Consider the following 20,000-nt stretch of genomic DNA (forward strand, 5'->3'; position numbering starts at 1 on the left):
TCAGAAACAGAAATAAGATACAAATTCAAGAATTATTTAATAAAAATATATCCGTGAGGAGAATCTAACCTTTAAAAGATAACCTGTGCGACGTAACCCATTATCATTATACTGTAGCCTTTTAATGGCAATTCTTCTGTATATTCGTAAATTGCATGTTGTCATTGCCTCGGGATTCTGTCTTTGGTAATGTTATGTCTACTTTTCTCTTGTCATCCTAATGGACACTTACTCGAATGCCCGACAAAGAGAAATTAGAAAGGTTTTCAAGGCTAAATTATTCAACATGCTAAGGCTATCATTTATAGATAACCTCAAACTGTTCCAGAAAAGCAATTGTTTATACCTTTCAATGCAATTCTGATATTTTGATGATAGTATTAATCATCATCCTAATCTCCGATTCCATTGACGCCAAGGGCCTCGGTTAGATTTCACCAGTCGTCTCTATCTTTAGCTTTTAAATCAATACGTCTCCACACATAATCTTCCACTTCACGATTCATAGTCCTCAGCCATGTAGAAATGGGTCTTCCAACTCTTCTAGTGTCTTGTGGAGACCAGTTGAAAGTTTATGGGCTAATCTCTCTCTGGGAGTGTGAAGATCATTCCCAAACCATCTCCATCTACCCCTCACCATGAGCTCATCCACATATGACACTTGGGTAATCTCTTATAGTTTCATATCTAATCCTGTTGTGCCATGTAATTCCCAATAGCCTATGGTTGAGTGCTTTGTTCTTAAGTTTTTTAAATCTTTTGGATATTGTTTCCTTGTCTTACCAGGACTCGTGTCCATACAGTAACACTGATCTCACACTAGCTGATATTTAGTCTGTTTATTAATTAATACATTTTAGTAATGATGACATTAAGTTGTGTAGTTTGTAAATATAGATATTTTCTTTTCTTTGTCCTAATTGGACTGTGCCAGTCTGTAACGCATGGGTTATTAAGGACATCATTATCAGTTTATTATTATTATTATTATTATTATTATTATTACTTGCTAAGCTACAACCTTAGTTGGAAAAGTAGGATGCTGTAAGCCCAAGGGCTCCAACAGGAAAAAATAGCCCAGTTAGGAATTGAACCAATGAAACAAATAAACTACAAGAGAAGCAATGAATAATCAAAGTAAAACATTTTAAGATTTAAATTAGAAAAAAAGTTACTTCACAAGTCGCCATTATACCCTAGACTCGTGAAGGGTAACAATTGACATGCATTCAATTAGAGAGAAATCTTAAGTAAAAACTCTTCAGGTTCATAAAAAAAAAATAGTTCAAACGATGAATGACATATCGAAATAGCTGTTTATGCTAAGGTGATTGCCTTCGCCTTCATTCGGAAGAAGAATCCTTGATCTTTTCAAACCTGATATCTGCTAATAGGGTATGTGGTCCGGGCGTGAAGACCTGATACACTCTCTCTCTCTCTCTCTCTCTCTCTCTCTCTCTCTCTCTCTCTCTCTCTCTCTCTCTCTCTCTCTCTTGTCTGGAAATTGTCATATGATATGATAGTTTCTTTTCTTTGACGAGAAAAACGATTACGCATCCTTTTAGTTAGACAATTGATTGATACTATTATCTATTATTACATTGTATCATTCTATTATTAATCTCTCTCTCTCTCTCTCTCTCTCTCTCTCTCTCTCTCTCTCTCTCTCTCTCTCTCTCTCTCTCTCTCGTCTGGAAATTGCTGTGAGGGTATGATAGTTTCTTTTCATTAACGAGAAAAACAAGTTACACATCCTTTTAGTTAAACAGTTGATTCATACTATTATCTATTATTACATATTATTATATTATTAATCTCGCTCTCTCTCTCTCTCTCTCTCTCTCTCTCTCTCTCTCTCTCTCTCTCTCTCTCTCTCTCGTCGGGAAATTGTTATATTGTATGATAGTTTCTTTTCTTTAACTAGAAAAAACAAGTTACACATCCTTTTTTAGTTAAACAATTGATTGATATCATTACAATTACATTATATCATTATACTATTAATATCTCTCTCTCTCTCTCTCTCTCTCTCTCTCTCTCTCTCTCTCTCTCTCTCTCTCTCTCTCTCTCTCGTCTGTAGCTCGCAATATTTTCAACAATGTAAAGAATCCGCACGCATTACAAATAACTTATTTTATTCTGCTCGTATCTTATTTTTAGTTTTCAGAAGAGAAAGGTGAATAGGGCGAAGGACCGACTACCTATCTTACAACTCGAGCTGGAAATAATCCTGGAATCCCCTGAGGTTTAAATTCTTTTATACAGTTCTTGTCCCACGTTGATTAACTTTTTTCATTCTGTTAAATGACATATCTTGTAATCCTTACAGCCTAGAGGGGTCAGGGTCCCTTATTTGGCCTATTCATTCCCGTCATTGTTTGAATACCAAGATTGAATCTAAATGTCCATAAGAATATTTTTTCTAATAGGTATTTTATTACTCGTTTGACAATGAATAGAAGTTTGGTCACCTAAGGTTTTATTACAAGACTTCGTACGTGATTAGACTCTGATTGTTTCCCCGGGTTCTGTTACTGATAGATTCTACTAATTAGTGCCACAAGGATAGAGAGGGAGAGTAGATCATTGTAATGGAACCACGTTTACGGTAGGCTGGAGATGAATAATGTGTCAAAAAAAATGGAAGTTAATATATTTTCTTAGTGCTTATGTGGGGTGCATATACAGTATATATATATATATATATATATATATATATATATATATATATGTGTGTGTGTGTGTGTGTGTGTCTGTACATATATTTTGCGCGTACTACTGCATATATATATATATATATATATATATATATATATGCGTGTGTGTGTATATATATATATATATATATATATGTACTCATCTATATTTATATATGTACATACACACATACATACATATATATATATATATATATATATATATGAACATATATCACAAGTACACGTGATTTTAATTAATGTAAATGGAGATGGGTCTATTTCAAGTCTATGAACAGAATCCTGAATTCGACAGGAATATGTAGGGGGACTTGTCATAAACTTTTAGTCTCTCTTGATAGCTGAGTCGGTAGGGTCCCTGCCAGCATGGTTTCTAGCCGTACAGGTGGTGGTTCGAATCACCACCCGGCCAGAATCCGTTACCATAAAATGAATTCCAAGTGGATATGTATTCCCAAGATAGAATTCGGTATTAAATGCATTTCGTGGGTGATATTTACATTAATTAAAATCACGTGTACTTGTGATATATGTTCATTAAAATAACCACGTGTTGCAAACTCATGATTCAGCTATCATGGTGGAGATGGGTCTATTTCAAGTCTATGAACAGAATCCTGAATTCGACAGGAATATGTAGGGGGACTTGTCATAAACTTTTAGTCTCTCTTGATAGCTGAGTCGGTAGGGTCCCTGCCAGCATGGTTTCTAGCCGTACAGGTGGTGGTTCGAATCACCACCCGGCCAGAATCCGTTACCATAAAATGAATTCCAAGTGGATATGTATTCCCAAGATAGAATTCGGTATTAAATGCATTTCGTGGGTGATATTTACATTAATTAAAATCACGTGTACTTGTGATATATGTTCATTAAAATAACCACGTGTTGCAAACTCATGATTCAGCTATCATGGTGGAGATGGGTCTATTTCAAGTCTATGAACAGAATCCTGAATTCGACAGGAATATGTAGGGGGACTTGTCATAAACTTTTAGTCTCTCTTGATAGCTGAGTCGGTAGGGTCCCTGCCAGCATGGTTTCTAGCCGTACAGGTGGTGGTTCGAATCACCACCCGGCCAGAATCCGTTACCATAAAATGAATTCCAAGTGGATATGTATTCCCAAGATAGAATTCGGTATTAAATGCATTTCGTGGGTGATATTTACATATATATATATATATATATATATATATATATATATATATATATATATATATATATATATACTGTATATATATATATATACATATATATATATATATATATATATATATATATATATATATTAATTAGTGCGACCCACCTCCCATATTTTAATTAGAAGTTGATTTGTGTAGCATCCAACCCTCGTTTGCTTGGTTTGTGGGTAGCTCCTGACCAGCTGCATACTAGCCTATGAAGCTCCTAATGTTCACAAACATCTGTTGGACTCAAAAGAATGCCATGGGTTTAGCAACCTCGGTCATTAGGACTTGCTGAGAAACTGGAAGGAAATACCTATAAGTATAAAATTTGAATTGGTTAAAATGATCGTAGTGCCATAGCTTCTGTACCATGGCCTTCCACTCTCTTGGGTTAGAGTTCTCTTGCTTGAGGGGACACTTGGGCACACTGTTGTACATAGTTTCTCTTCCTCTTGTTTTGTTAAAGATTATATAGTTTTTATAGGAGATATTCATTTTATTATTGTTACTCATCTTAAAATATTTTATTTTTCCTTTTTTCCTTTCCTCACTGGGCTATTTTCTCCTATTGGAGCCCCTGGACTTATAACATCCTGCTTTTCCAACTAGGTTTGTAGCTTAGCAAGTAATAATAATAATAATAATAATAATAATAATAATAATAATAATAATAATAACAATAATAATAATAATTTATGATGAAATTATATCCTACAGTATGTTGGCAGATGTTGTATAGCGTCTAGGTCAGGGGGTTCTCAATCAGGGGGGGGGGGGGAATTCCCCCCAGCGAAGAATTTCATGTGTTAGGGAACGGGGAATTGGGACCACGTATTGGCAAATAGACTGTTAGAATATCCATTTTTTATTGCATTTGAGATTCCCAGGCCCGAGATATGTTCTATGATAAATCAATCACAGAATTTTGGCCCTTGACGTGTGATTCCTACCCATAAGTGGAGGAAAAAGCTATCCGTGCAATGCTTCTCTTTTTATCGACATAGCAACTCTGTTGCAAATTATAGCGAAGCAACATAGTAGTTTAGAGGTAAAAAAGGAAGATGTGTTGTGCTCTTTCCAGCACTCTGTGTATTCCAGAATTGACGAGGGAGAAACGATCTCAGTTTTTTCATTGACTATCATCGTCTGAATAATATTAATTAAAAATTTACAATATACTCGTATCCTATTAAACTGTTTATTGCATTAAAGGTTTAAAGGCCGCTCATGAAGGGCAGAGGCAAGGGACCGTAAAAATGCTCAATCAAGCGGGACAATGCCTTAGAGATTGACCATATCGACATATGATCAGTGCCCAATCCCCTCCCCCTCCACCTAAGCTAGGACAAGGAGGAGCAAGCAATGGTTGCTGGTGACTCTGCAGATAAATCTGTAGGTTCCCCCAAACCCCCCATCCCTAGCTCACAAGTATGGTAAGGTTGCAGCGACCAAAAGAACTAACGAGTTTGAGTAGGACTCGAACCTCAGTCTGGCGTTTGGTTTGTTAAGTTTATCATTATTAATAGAAAACTATTTTACTTTTATTCAAGCTCTATAATTTTATCAATATTTTACGTTTACATTTGTAAAACTCTACCATAAAAATAACCTATGTAAAATCGTAAATGTATATGTACTAATATGGAAGAAGTAAAGAGATTTTTTGTATTATATGCATTGTATTTGGAATACACTTTTACGGCTGACAATCTCTAAAAGGAAGGTGAATGACATTCTGACATATGGTGAAAGGGATGCATGGGGCGAACAAGGCTGAGAACCACTGGTCTTGCTGTTCTGCAAAGGGTAACATGAATTTTAAGTCCCTATAGAGTACCAAAACAGTTTTTGCTGCCTTCCCTATGTAAATAGGAGCTAGACGAGCATCCAAATCTTGTCTGTACAGAACCTTATGAATATAACAAAAAGTTGCAGAAGTTCTTGACTTCACTCTCTCTCTCTCTCTCTCTTGACACTAGTCATTAATATATTCCTTTCATTATTTCAATTGTGTAGTCGTCTTTTCGTTGTATTTTTTCACACGTATAGTTTTTTTTTTTTTTTTTTTTTTTTTTTTTTTTTTTTTTTCCGGGGTAGCCCACTGGAAACGTCCCTACCTGGCAATCTGCTGGACTGGGGTTCGAGATTCGCTCAAGCTCGATAGTTTCTTGTAGAACCTGACCCTCCTCCTGAGCTAAGAATGAGGTCTACCTGCTGTGACATCAGCAGTCGTTGCCTGACCTTCCCTGGTCCTACCTTGGGTGGAGAGAGGGCTTGGGCGCTAATCATATATATTGTATATATGGCCAATCTCTGGGGCATTCTTACTCCTTTACCTTCTCTGCCATTCATTAGCGACCGTTACACCTTTGCAAGAAATCTCAGATAATTGGAAATATTTTTCATTCAACTGTAGCAAAAAAATGAGATTAAACGCCAGTCTTATACCCGTACTTACATTGAATTGAATTAAAAACAATTGTGATAGATTAGTTTTGCTTCTTTTATATAATGATAGAGACTTAAAATCAAAGATCTAGTAACCAAGGTAGAGTAGACGTTATAGATTTCAAGTATTCTTATTTAGCTAAACCTTGTAAATTTACTTTATTTTGGTAAAGGTAAAGTAATACTAACTTGAAGTTGGCATATAATTAACTTGAGCAATAGACTGACTCACAGGTTCTTCATCTACAGTATGCACCTAGGTTTTTTTTTATGAATATATGGGACCAAACATTCCATACTCTCCATATAAGGGAGTATCTATGCTGTGCATTGTCGTGACGTCATCTGAAATGCCACATGTTATCTAAGCTTCATCCGTATCAGTGACATTACCATGACTTTCTCCTGTCTTAATACTTTATCAGTGCCTCTACGTGCAGAAGCATCAGGACCCACCTTTTTTTTTATTCTTCGTTGTTTAATTTTTCAAAAGAGAACATACAGACGTAATCCGTTAAAGAGAGCGACGGTTCTTAGGGGATTATTAGGGAAATGTCTACTCTTATTTTTTTATTCTTCGTTGTTTAATTTTTCAAAAGAGAACATGCAAACGTAAACTTGTTAAAGAGAGCGACGGTTCTTAGGGGATTATTAGGGAAATGTCTTGTCTTATTTTTCTTGATTCTCTTTTATTGTTTCAAGATACGTTAAGGGGACAACCCTATTAATACTGTTCTTTTTGTACAAAAGTGGCATTTCTGAAATACTTGGTTTGCCTTGCATGGTTCACTGACTCCACCAAGTAGAATTTCTTTTTTTTCCCCGTATTCCGAGTGGACATCATCCCCTTCATTAGAGTTTTTAGGTCAACTTTAGACCTGATTTCGAAATGGACATGAAAGTTAAACTATGCAGTTTCATTAATGGTCCGACAGATGAAAGTTGTATGGGAAATAACAGAAGGTGACTGTACTGCTGTTACAGATTGAATTCTGACCACCTTCCGGATAAGAAATTTAATTGAACCATATCATTGGATTTAGGTTTTCCCTCCTAAGGTGAATGTCAAATTCTCTACCAATGATCTATCCTGATTTATATATAATTGATTGACATATCTTGATAAACAAAACACGTTCAGGAGTGGAAATAGAATAGCTCTTACGCTTGCTGATAGATGCCATCAACCCCCAAGCAAATTTAAAGTTCTAAATAAAGAAATACAAATTAACATATTCAATTTTGTCATCAGTAAAACTCAGAAATAAAGTTTTCCCTCATTTTCCGCCCACAAGACTACTTTTTTTCCACGACAGAAATTTGCTTAATTTAAAGGGACCGATCAGTAAGAGAAGAGAAATTAAATTAATTGAGAACCAAAGTACAGGATGCAAATTATTCTCATCTTTTGTAAGCCCAGTTAAAATCCTCCAACTTTGCATCTATATTTGCTTTCCTTTATATTCAGTAATGATAAGAGGATGTCAACCATTTATAAGATGAACAAAATTTCTTTATTGAATCTTTGAAGTTAAATATTCTCTATTCGTGTTCTTACTGATTCTTATCTTGACCCATTTCTCGCCAGATTTCCCTTTCTGACAAAGGGTATGACAATCAAAAGATCGTAGGTTCTAAAGGTTTAAAGGCCACTCATGAATGGCAGAGGCAAGGGACAGTGACAGTGCCCTAGAGACTGACCATATTTACTTAAGATCAGCGCCCAAGCCCCTCTCCATCCAAGCTAAGACCAGGAAGTGCCAGGCAATGCCTGCTGATGACTCAAACTCCTTGTCCTTAGCTCACAGGGATTCTGAGGTAGCAGACAGTACAAGAAAATATCGAGCTTGAGCGGGACTCGAACCCTCGTCCGGCAGATTGCCAGGCTAGGGCGTTTCCAATAGGTCATCACAACCCTAGACATTTTTCACTGTAAGTCATGTCAGAGATCCTTTCTGATAACCGCATTGCAATATATTTATAAACGTCATAAATGAGGAGTCGGAGGCAATATATTTCATATCTTTCTTATATGCTTAAATGGCTGCTAGCAGAAGTATATTGTTGAGAGCATCTTTAGTGAAGAAACTAAGAAATTCTTGTAGTGTCTTGTAGGGTAGTGTCATGGGACATTGCTTCTAACATTTATTAACGATATATATTGTTTGATGGTCCAAACTCTTAGAGTACAATCTAGTATAGTGTATGATGATGTCAACCTTGCAGTGGTAGTCTACTGGAAACTTCCCTGCCTGGCAATCTGCTGGACTAGGGTTCGATACCCGCTCAAGCTCAATAATTTCTTCTGTCTGCAACCTAACCATCCTTGTGAGCTAGGGATGTGGTGTTTGGTCCTAGCTTGATGGACTGGGGCTTAGGTGCTGATCATTTCTGTATATGGTCAATCTCTAAGGTATTGTCATAGTCCATTACCTCTACCATTTATGAGTGACCTTTAAACCTGTACATGCAAAGTAAAGTTGCTCGCAGCCTTCACAGAAATCATTCCAGAAATCTGGAACGAATCAGTCGGACACGAGACAGAACTGCAAAATTGAGAATTTATTAGCTACCAGATCTTTCTCCAGGCTCCAACTCCCTAAGTTGTTTTGCGGAAATGAGGCTGTACTTAATTATGATTATTATTCACCTATTCTTGGTATCACCTTCTATTATCACAGCTTTTAAAATTAGACCATCAAAAATACCCGGGAACTTGAAGTTAGATGTAATTCCTATTTATATCAGTAGAGGTGTTGGTATTTCGCATGCTTCAGATCTTTCGTTATATCGTAAGGTAAAATTTCGTAAAGTGAGGCGTTCTGTTTGTAAGTAATAGTAGTTATAATTTAGATCATCCGCAGATGATATTATCTTTGTCTATCTTGTATAGGTTTAATTTCAACTATTGCCTCTAGTAATTCCACTTCATGTTCAATGGTTTGTTTATTTGCAATTTTTTTAACCTTTTTGCATTTTTCATTTTACATGATGCTCTGGAAGTTAACGGAATTTTAGACTTTTTATGCATTTAATGTTTGAATGTTTTGAATAATTGTTATAGATCTTATTGGTCAAAGACATTTCAATTAAAATCCCATCCCAAGTGTTTTATTTGATAAGAAACAATTACTAAATATCAGGTATAGAATTCCCTGAAATATCAGGACTATTTCCAGCTTTGGAAGAGAAAACCTGCGACGAAATCTATGCAGATGAAATTTGCATTTGTGCTCAAAGATTTCGGATCATTGCTTTAAAATTTAATCCTTTCCTTTAAAGATTAATAGAATAGAATATTTTAGGTAAAACAGTTTTGTAGTTTGTCTATTTTAAAGACGAGTTAGATTTGGGTTCTTTGAAAATTTTTAAAACTATTTAAATTTTTTATTAACGGAAGAAATTAGTCAGTTCAAGTCATGGAAAGATTTGACCATTTTTGGGAGAATCGATCAACATCTGTGTTTTATTATGATTGGGTAAATTGATTTTAATTCTTTTCAGTGTTTTATATACTTTATTAGAGATATCTTTGCGTTTAGCTTTATTCGTCTATTTATTAATTTATGGAAGTATTTAGTAAATTTTCCAATGAGAGAGAGAGGTTCGTATTTTCATCTTAGTTCTATAGTATTAGAGAGAGAGAGAGAGAGAGAGAGAGAGAGAGAGAGAGAGAGAGAGAGAGGGGGGGGGGGGTTGTTATTTCATCTTAGTTCGAGAGAGAGAGAGAGAGAGGGGGTTGTTATTTTCATTATAGTTCTAGAGAGAGAGAGAGAGAGAGAGAGAGAGAGAGAGAGAGAGAGAGAGAGAGAGGGGGGGGTTGTTATTTCATCTTAGTTCGAGAGAGAGAGAGAGAGAGAGGGGGGGTTGTTATTTTCATTAGAGAGAGAGAGAGAGAGAGAGAGAGAGAGAGAGAGAGAGAGAGAGAGAGAGAGAGAGAGAGAGAGAGAGAGAGAACCAGCGGAAACGAGACCAAATGCTTTCAAGTGATCATGCCGGTCATGGCGAACTGGACAAGAGCTAACCCCGTTTTGTCCTGTTTTGTCGGGCGAACTACTTTTATTCTTATTATTTTTATTTCTCTCCCCTTGCGCATACTAATACCCGATACTCGCTCGCCAATAAGATCTTATCCTTGGCATCGTAATAAAGCCGTGAAATTATACGCTGCCGGATTGAATCCGCAAGCCATAAATCAAGATGGTTGCAAGCGATCAGCTTCCACCATTTAAAGGCTGATAATTGCCTCTGTATAAGGGCTTGTTCGTAATTTGAGGTTTCACTATAGCAAGGTGATCTTCCTCCTCGTTTAAAGGATGCTAGGAATGCATGTCACTCAACACACCTACCTGCCTCTACATCCCGCTGTTTTATTTATTTATTTATTGCTAAGCTACAACCCTAGTTCGAAAAGAAGGATGCTATAAGCCCAGGGGCTCCAGCAGGGAAAATAGCCCAGTGAGGAAAGGAAACAAGGGAAAAAAATTATGATGAGTAACATTAAAATAATTATCTCCTATATAAAATATAAAAACGTGAACAAAACAAGAGGAAGAGAAACAAGACAGAACAGCGTGCCCGAGTGTACCCTCAAGCGAGAGTTTTCGTAATCATTCACTTTCTCCAAAAGAGAGCGAAAGGAGAATAGATTTTACTTATCAGTTTCACTCTCGTTTTGATGGTTGTGTTATTGAAGGTTAGAAGAGGGAAAGAGGAAGTAGTTAGTTTAAATGGGTTTTAAACATATGGATGTTTTTGTAGTTGAACTCCCTCGAGCGTGTGATGACTTTAGTAAGATGTTTATCTAACAAGGACTGAACCTGTTTCGCTTCTATGATTCGGATTTAGTATGATTTTTATTTATTTTTGCCTTATTCTTTTTTATTTTTTTTCTATCGTTTTTCTTCTCAAAGGTTTAACTGTTCTTAAAATATTTGATTTTTCCTTGTTTCTTTTCCTCACTGGGCTATTTTCCCTGTTGGAGCCCCTGAGCTTTTGGGATATGGGACTCTTAAAAGAAGTATTTGTAACGAAATATGATATGATATAATGTAATATAATTTTCCCTGTTGAAGCCCCCTGAGCTTATAGCGTTCTGCTTTTCCAACTAGGGTTGTAGCTTAGCAATTAATAATAATAATGATAAGAATATAAAGATGCTGCCTGTGTTTAGTGACAGTTCGTCAAAATTTTTAAGGCAAATTTTCCTTATGTATGGCTCCTCTCTACTTTCTCCTGTCTCATTTTACCTATTAATTGTAAATAATTTCGTGGCGGTTGCTGTGATTGAAGTTGTTGATGTTACAAGTAATTTTAGTGTCATTATTTGCAGTTGATCTCAATTTAGTTTTTTTTTTTTTTTTTTTTTTTTAAGAATTTTCTTGAACCTTTGTTAAAAAAAAGAGTTCAGATGGAGTGCATCGACAAAGCAATCATGTAACTTCATTGAGGAGAAAATGAACACCTGTCTTGACCGATATGTGTTGTACACATTACAACGCCAATCACTTTTTTAGTTGATTTATAAGCAGATAAAAACAAGAATATCTAAATGTTCTGGAGTTCAAATATAAATACTGTGAACTTGGGCTTTGAAATGTAATAAAAAAATTAAATTTAGGTTTTACTCTTTTTTTATATATTTTGAGTGCAGTATTATTTATAAATTTAAGTATTGGTAATATAGTTAATTTTACTGTATTATCCTTCCATTTTATTCGGTTGATTTGCCTATTGTATCCCATAATCGTTGTGATGCCAATTTACAGAATACTACTGAATAATCAATCTTTATGTGATGATTAACTGATTTAAAGTAACAATCATTCTTTACAACTACCATTGTCATAAACACCCTTTTAAGATGGTGTGATTTTAGTTTGGTGTTAATATTCGTGATGGTTGTCAAGTAGGGCACATGTACCAACCGTGTGTCACACAATTGTACATAATTCCTTTTGCATATATTATGCTTGTATCTTCGCTCTTCCCTCGCACTAAACGAACATGAAAATTCATGTCTGCTGTTTCCTCTGTAACATTGTCTGTCTTGTTAACTTGTTATGTCCTGTTGCCTTGAGGTTTTGTATATAAAGGAGAGTGTTCTATAACAATATAACTCAGTTGATTGCATCCTGCCTTTGAGTTCACAACCCTCTCTCGGCTCGTCACACACTTATCCAGCGCAGTGGGCAATGTTAAGAACAAAATTGAATTAAAAAAAAAGAAAAGAAAATTATCCCTTGTTTGTTTATATGAATGCAAATGACAGCGAAGCCTGAATATTGTTTGAGAAATAATAGATCACAAAACGTTCATGACATGTTAATTTTACATTATCATTGTCATATATGTTTTATGCTATGAGAAAATTGTATATATCTGAATATTAAGCTCGACATGTCGCATGAAAGAGTTTTATTTAGAATTTGTTTTAGTTTTGGTCTTCAAATAAATTATCTGAGAACTTTTTGCAAAGATGAATAGTAATTGAAAAACCCGATTTAGAGGATTTAAAGGATAAGAAATGTATTGATTTTTCACTTGTGGTTTGTGTTCACTCAATTCTTCACACGTAAAAGTTGAGGTAACACAGTCAGCGTTATTTATTTTCCTTAAAATAATTTATTATTATTATTATTATTATTATTATTGTTATTACTATTACTTGCTAAGCTGCAACCCTAGTTGGGAATGCAGGATGCTTTAAGTCCAGGGGCCCCATCAGGGAAAATAGCCCAGTGAGGAAACGAAACAATTGAAATAAAATATTTTAAGAACAGTAACCACATTAAATTAAATATTTTCTATATAAACTAGAACAGATTTCACAAAAAAAGAGGAAGAGAAATAAGATAGAATAGTGCGCCCGAGTGTACCCTCAAGCTAGAAAACTCTAACCCAAGACAGTGGGTTATGGCAGGTTATTACTATTATGGATCACTGGGACGTCTTACAAGTAACCTTTATCGGGCGATAATCATTAACTTGATCGTCTGAGTGGCTGCTGTTTTGACACGCGTGCTACTCGTTTCGGTCGATCTTTCAAAATGATATATTTTTTAGGATTTATTACTATTATTCGTCTCAACTACGAAGTTCGTGTCTTAAAAAAAAAAAGCGTACTTATTAGAGAATATTTATGGGGATTGTTTTTTCCCGTCACATTTACTGCAAGAAGGAAAAAAATCCAAATCATACTTCTTAAAGCTGAAATATATTGTTGGTTATAACGAGGATGTAATCATTGTTGTCGTGGCCTATTGGAAAGGTCCCTGCCGGGTGATCTGCCTGACTGGGGTTCGAGTCCCGCTCAAGCTCGTTAGTTTCTTTAGTGTTTGCAACCTTGTAAGCTAAGGATGGGGCGTTTGGGGGGAGGCTATAGGTCTACCTGCTGATGTCATCAGCAGCCATTGTCTGAACCCTCCCTGGTCTTAGCTTGAGTGGAGAGGGGTCTTGGGCTTTGATCATATGTATATATGGTCAGTCCCTAGTCTAGGGTATTCAATGACCTGCTAGTTGGAGCATTGACACTGTTCCTTGCCTCTGCCATCCATGAGCAGCCATTAAACCTTTAAACATAATTCGGGAAAAGGTTCTCAAATTCAAATGATAGATGACCGGTTTTAGGGACTTCATCTTCTATAAAGTTTAGTAACGCGTTAAATAATTTCAAAATAATGGGCTTTTCTGTATTCGCTGAACATAAATTTGAACTTATTTATTCACTGAAAGAAAAGTAAGATCATACGAAGAGGAAAGTGAAGAAATAAGAGAAACATCGTATTGCCCCTCGAGAAAAATAAATAAATAAATAGAAAAAAACAGGAATGTGAAAAGTGGACAACTCAATCAACATAACAAAGATAAAATCTGTGTTGCAGCAGTTACGTCGTTGCGATCCTTAATTGGCTCAGGTTTTATTCCTCATCGTCGAATCTCGTAAACACGGAATAGATGGTATCTGACAATAGAGCAGATTTATGCCGATCATCTAATCCCGAAGTGATGATGAACCTGCTCTGAAAAGACTTTTAGATCTAATGGAAAAGAATAAACTTCAATGTAGTGCTTGATTAGTTTTAGATGCTGTTCTCAAGAGAAAAAGAAAGAGAATAAGTGAAAGATTAAAGGAATGGAAGGAGGCATAGGTAAGAAGGTGATTCGAATCACATAATTTAAAAACCTATTATAAATCACTACCCGAAAATGGCTGATCTATGAAGAAAGTTTTTTTTGGTATCTACTTCTTAGTTTTGGTAGAGAGGTGTCATTATCTGAAATGAACAGAAGAGAATTTTTCCACATACAGAACTGTTAATTTGCAAAGGTGTAGAGGAAATGGAAACAGAGAATAGTCTTTGTTCAAATGGAATGCCAAATCTAATTACTGTGTAATCTGTTTTTGTTTTGTTGTCGATGTGCTGATCCTCTGCCAGTGTAAGTTTTGATTTGAATGCTGTTTCTTAAATAAAATTAGAATAAAACAGAAGTTAATAAGCATTTCAGCTAATTAAGAATAATCTAAACAGTTTCACCGACCTCGAGTAACCCCACATTATTATTATTATTATTATTTGCCAAGCCACAACCCTAGTTGAAAAAGCAGGATGCTATAAGCCCAGGGGCTCCAACAGGGAAAATAGCTCAGAGAGGGAAGGAAATAAGGAAAAATAAAAAATTTTAAGAACATTAACATTAACATAAATATTTCCTAAATAAAATGTAAAAACTTTAACAAAACAAGAGGAAGAGAAATTAGATTGAATAGTATGCCTGAGTGTACCCTCAGGCAAGAGAACTCTAACCCAAGACAGTGGAAGGCCATGGTACAGAGGCTATGGCACTACCCAAAACTAGAGAACAATGGTTTGATTTTGGAGTGTCCTTCTCCTAGGAGAGCTGCTTACCATAGCTAAAGAGCCTCTCCTACCCTTACCAAGGGGAATGTGGCCACTGAAAAATTACAGTGAAGTATTTAACCCCTTAAGAGCAGAATTGTTTGGTATTCTCATTGTTGTCAGGTAAATGAGGACAGAGGAGAATATGTAAAGAATAGGCCAGACTATTCAGTGTATGTGTAGGCAAAAGAAAAATGAACCGAAACCAGAGAGAAGGTACCCCATAACTCTCTAGCGGTAGTATCTCAACTGTTGGCTGGTGCCCTGGACAACCTACTACCTAACATAATAGTTTAGTTTGTATTTCAACTTCTTTCAATTTTTAACACGTAGGTTGTTGGTATTTTCAGCGTATATTTGCCTTGCAAAACATACGTCAAAATGGTGTATTTTTTAATATGTAGTAGTTCTTGTTAAATTTGTCGAAGTTATCATTTTCGCATATAGATTTCACATCTCCCTTACAAGGTAACATGATAAAGAACAAGTGTCTGGGTACACACACACACACACACATATATATATATATATATATATATATATATATATATATATGTATATATTATATATATACAGGGTATATATATAATATATATACAGGGTATATATATATATATATATATATATATATATATATATATTTATTCCGGTCACGTCAGCAGCATTCCCAGACGTATAACTATTCGATCCCCCCCCCCCGTCCATCGAGTAGGAGGAGAGAGAGTAGTCATACCTTGGTGAGAGGTGTTGTAGTTAGGAAAGGTGGGGGGGGGGAGTTGGAAGGGTTGAATCTGTTTGTTGTGTGTATCTGTCTAAAATATTTAGCCATCATTTTTGACGGGTTGCGTACGCTTTTATTCAAAAAGCTAAATATTACTATTCTTTTTAACGCAGGACTAAATGGGGTTTATATAGAAGAATTTTAACCTATTGAGAATAATTGTTACGATTCATTATATTTCATTCTGTCTGTTATGACCATTATTCATAGTAGTAATTTTCTCTTATGGAGAAACCTTTTAAGTGCATGAAGGTTTTAGTTATATCAATATCATACAGTTTATAAGATCGCGAGTCGAGAAAGTTGATAATGGTTACGATATTTCGCTGGAGTCAACAAAGAGAAAATTTATAATAAATACGATAATTAACTCCTCTGGTACGATAGTCTTTGAAGGGAAAAACAGATGTTAAATAGCAAGATAGAATCTATACTGAAATTAGTTATTAAATGATTGACCCTTGTGTTTGAATAAGTAGCTGTATCTGAAATAGGTTTTTCTTTTATTAAGAAATATACATTTAAAAATCTTATAATTTATAACAAATATACAACATGTTATATTTACATGAATAAAATATGTAATTAGTATTTGAAATAGGTAGGCATAAACCAGATGCCTATAAAACATCTAAATGTAGAGCCTCAATTAAGAAAACATATGGCCAAACATATTGACGTGATGCATCCAGGAACGAAATTTTCTAATTAAAAATAACTTAATCGAAATGTTTCAATAAAAATAAAATACGTGGCCAAAAAATGTCTCCAAGACTATCATAGTACTCATTTGGGCAGAGCAGATCGTCTGGAAAGAGAAACTAGAGAGAGAAAAGTGAGAAGCTAATATATTTTGATATACGAATGAAGGAAAACTATGGGGAAGTGAAACAATCACACACACACACACACACACATACATATATATATATATATATATATATATATATATATATATATATATATATATATTCACATATATACTGTATATATAATACTGTATTTATAAATATATATATATATATATATATATATATATATATATATATATATATACATACATATATACTGTATATATAATACTGTATTTATATATATACTTATATATAAATATATATATACATACATATATATACTGTATTTTATATATATAAATTTATTTATATATATATATATATATATATATATATATATATATATTTATACAGTATATATATACATATATGTGTATATACATATATATTTATATATATATATATATATATATATATATATATATATATATATATATAGTTTATGGTCTTGTGGGCGAATAATCAGGACCGATAATCCGGGTCATTTTGATAAATGTCATTTGTCCGGGCGTGGCTCCTCAAGCGAGATGAGTTTTCGTTTGCTGTCAAGGGGATCATTAATCGAACTATAATTTGATCTCTAATTAGAGGTGAAGCCAGGGCGAGGCTATACTGGTTTTCAGAAGAAATACTATATGAAAACGTTTTAAACTTTCTATTTTACCACCACTGACTAACTGTAAATTCCTTCCGATGTTATTTATATTATATATATATATATATATATATATATATATATATATATATATATACTGTATATATATATATATATATATATATATATATATATATGTGTATATATATATATATATATATATATTATATATACATATACATATATATATATATATATATGCATATATATATACTGTATATATATATATATATATATATGTATATATATATATATATATATATTATATATATACATATACATATACATATATACATATACATACATATATATATATATATATATATATATATATATATATATATATTGGTCACTTTTATTTTTTTACTTCATCTGTTGATTATGGTTTGTGGTTCATAAAATCTAAAATAGCCCTTTCCACTCGCCCTTATTATTATTATTATTATTATTATTATTATATAGCTAAAATAATACTTCGGAAAAAGTTCATGATATTCTTAAAGTTATTGTACTTTTTTATTTTTTTTTACATATTTTGCTTTTATATTATTAAATTTTGTTTTACTACGCGATATCTTATTTTTTATACCACGAATGCATAAACCAACATTATTAGTTTTTTTCCTTGTGGTAACGTGTTTGGCTAGCATTCACATGACAGCAGATCGATCCCAACCCGGGACCGTGAGTTTAAGCTGTTTGCTGGAGATCTCTTTCTCTGGTTGTTTTCTTTCTGGTCCTCCACATCATCACCTTCTTCTATCATTTTTGCAATTGTAACGCTAATTCTTTCTTCAAGTTGATCGTCTAAAACGGGTTCGTTTGTTTCAGGATATGTTATGTAGTTACTGTTTAAATCTCCTTAGAATCCAAGCAACACTTCCAATATAAGTTAAATGGTTATTTTCAAATTGCTACAGTTGCTTTGGGTATTCATTTGTTCATCAATACTTGAACGCCAATCTTGACATAACTTTTTAGATGCATGAAATTACTGTGCTTGAACACTGCATATATTATTTTGCCGGCCACTATCTGGACAGTAATATTAGCTTTACGGACGTGTTTTGTTATCGTTCCTTATAGTTTAAAAATGCAATTTTTGTATTGTTATTAATTCCCTTTCTTTCTCTTTTTCCAGAAATACCAAGGGAGATCTATTAATTGGATTAAAAAGGTGCAGAAGCTAATACGTGGTGCCAGGTATGTGAGCGACACTTGTTATGATATTGTGAAAGTAAGGTGAGCACTTAGAAGTAATGGTAGTAGCAATATATTATATTGCCAATGAAAAAAGTACTTTCTTCTTTAAGAGAATATGTTATCATTAATCTGGACCAACGATGAAACCTATCGCCAATTATTTACAGTAGACAGCCAAACAGCCGTTTCATAAGCTTTCAAATGGGTTAAGAAACATTAACGTTTTTTTTTTTTTTATATTAAGTGGTTTTAAATAATCTGGAATGCCTTTATGCCTCTGAAGCTGCAAAGTAGAATGGGAAGATATGTCAAATTAAAATCAATAAATTACCCAATGCAACAATGGCTCCTGTTATGACATATCTTACAACCCCCCCCCCCCCCACCCCTTCTTTCAAACCTACGCTGGAGGCTCATCCAGGGTTGCCAAGTTGGCCTTTTTCAGGCCAAAACTAACTCAAATTTGGCCTTTTATGAAATTGGTTGGCCTGTAGTAATATCATGAAAAAAGGGTGGACCAATACTATAATTTTTGGCCTTTTTCTACTAATGGGTTGGCCTTTTAAAACTGCGGTTGATTAGAAGTTGGCCTTTTCTCGTTTAGAAAACCTGGCAACTCTGGGCTCATCACCAGAATAATGGAACATCATTAACACATTTTTCCATTCCCATCTATGTTACATCCATTCCCGTACGGCCTGATTATAAAGGCTCATAATCCCCAATATTTCCGCGCTATTTCTATCTTGACCTCTCTAAGGTTTCCTTCTCTTCGCCCATCGTAACACCCATGGTCCTAAATTTCTGACACTCGGATCCATCCTTTCACCTACGCTGACCTTCATATGCCACTTTATATATGAAACTACATTGCCTCTATCCGTTCTGCCATGTACAGTACTTTTTCTAGGTCATATATGTGACTTAGGATTTTTCTCTCAACTTTCAAAATAATCCCAGTAAGGATTTTTCCCTCAGCTTTCAAAGTAATCGCAGTAAGGATTCTTCTCTCAGCTTTCAAAGTAATCCCAGCAAGGATTCTTCCCTCAGCTTTCAAAGTAATCGCAGTAAGGATTCTTCTCTCAGCTTTCAAAGTAATCCCAGCAAGGATTCTTCCCTCAGCTTTCAAAGTAATCGCAGTAAGGATTCTTCTCTCAGCTTTCAAAGTAATCCCAGCAAGGATTCTTCCCTCAGCTTTCAAAGTAATCGCAGTAAGGCTTCTTCTCTCAGCTTTCAAAGTAATCCCAGCAAGG

General features: G+C 34.5%; 2 protein-coding genes across 2 annotated transcripts in view; one reads left to right on the plus strand and one right to left on the minus strand.

Annotated features, from left to right (window-relative positions):
* The window catches only part of LOC137639683 (small proline-rich protein 3-like), a 48,089-nt gene extending 29,779 nt beyond the window's left edge, over positions 1 to 18,310 (minus strand). The window contains exon 1 of the mRNA XM_068371934.1: positions 18,199 to 18,310. Coding sequence (XP_068228035.1) covers positions 18,199 to 18,310 — 112 coding nt within the window. The remainder of the gene's footprint in view (positions 1 to 18,198) is intronic.
* A 373-nt stretch (positions 18,311 to 18,683) lies between these two features.
* LOC137657735 (coiled-coil domain-containing protein 25-like) overlaps positions 18,684 to 20,000 on the plus strand; it is a 111,819-nt gene continuing 110,502 nt past the window's right edge. Inside the window, exon 1 of the mRNA XM_068392203.1 lies at positions 18,684 to 18,747. The gene's annotated coding sequence lies outside the window, so the exon portion shown is untranslated. The remainder of the gene's footprint in view (positions 18,748 to 20,000) is intronic.

The sequence above is a fragment of the Palaemon carinicauda genome, chromosome 1 (genome assembly GCF_036898095.1).
Source record: "Palaemon carinicauda isolate YSFRI2023 chromosome 1, ASM3689809v2, whole genome shotgun sequence".
In the NCBI taxonomy this organism is placed as follows: domain Eukaryota; kingdom Metazoa; phylum Arthropoda; class Malacostraca; order Decapoda; family Palaemonidae; genus Palaemon; species Palaemon carinicauda.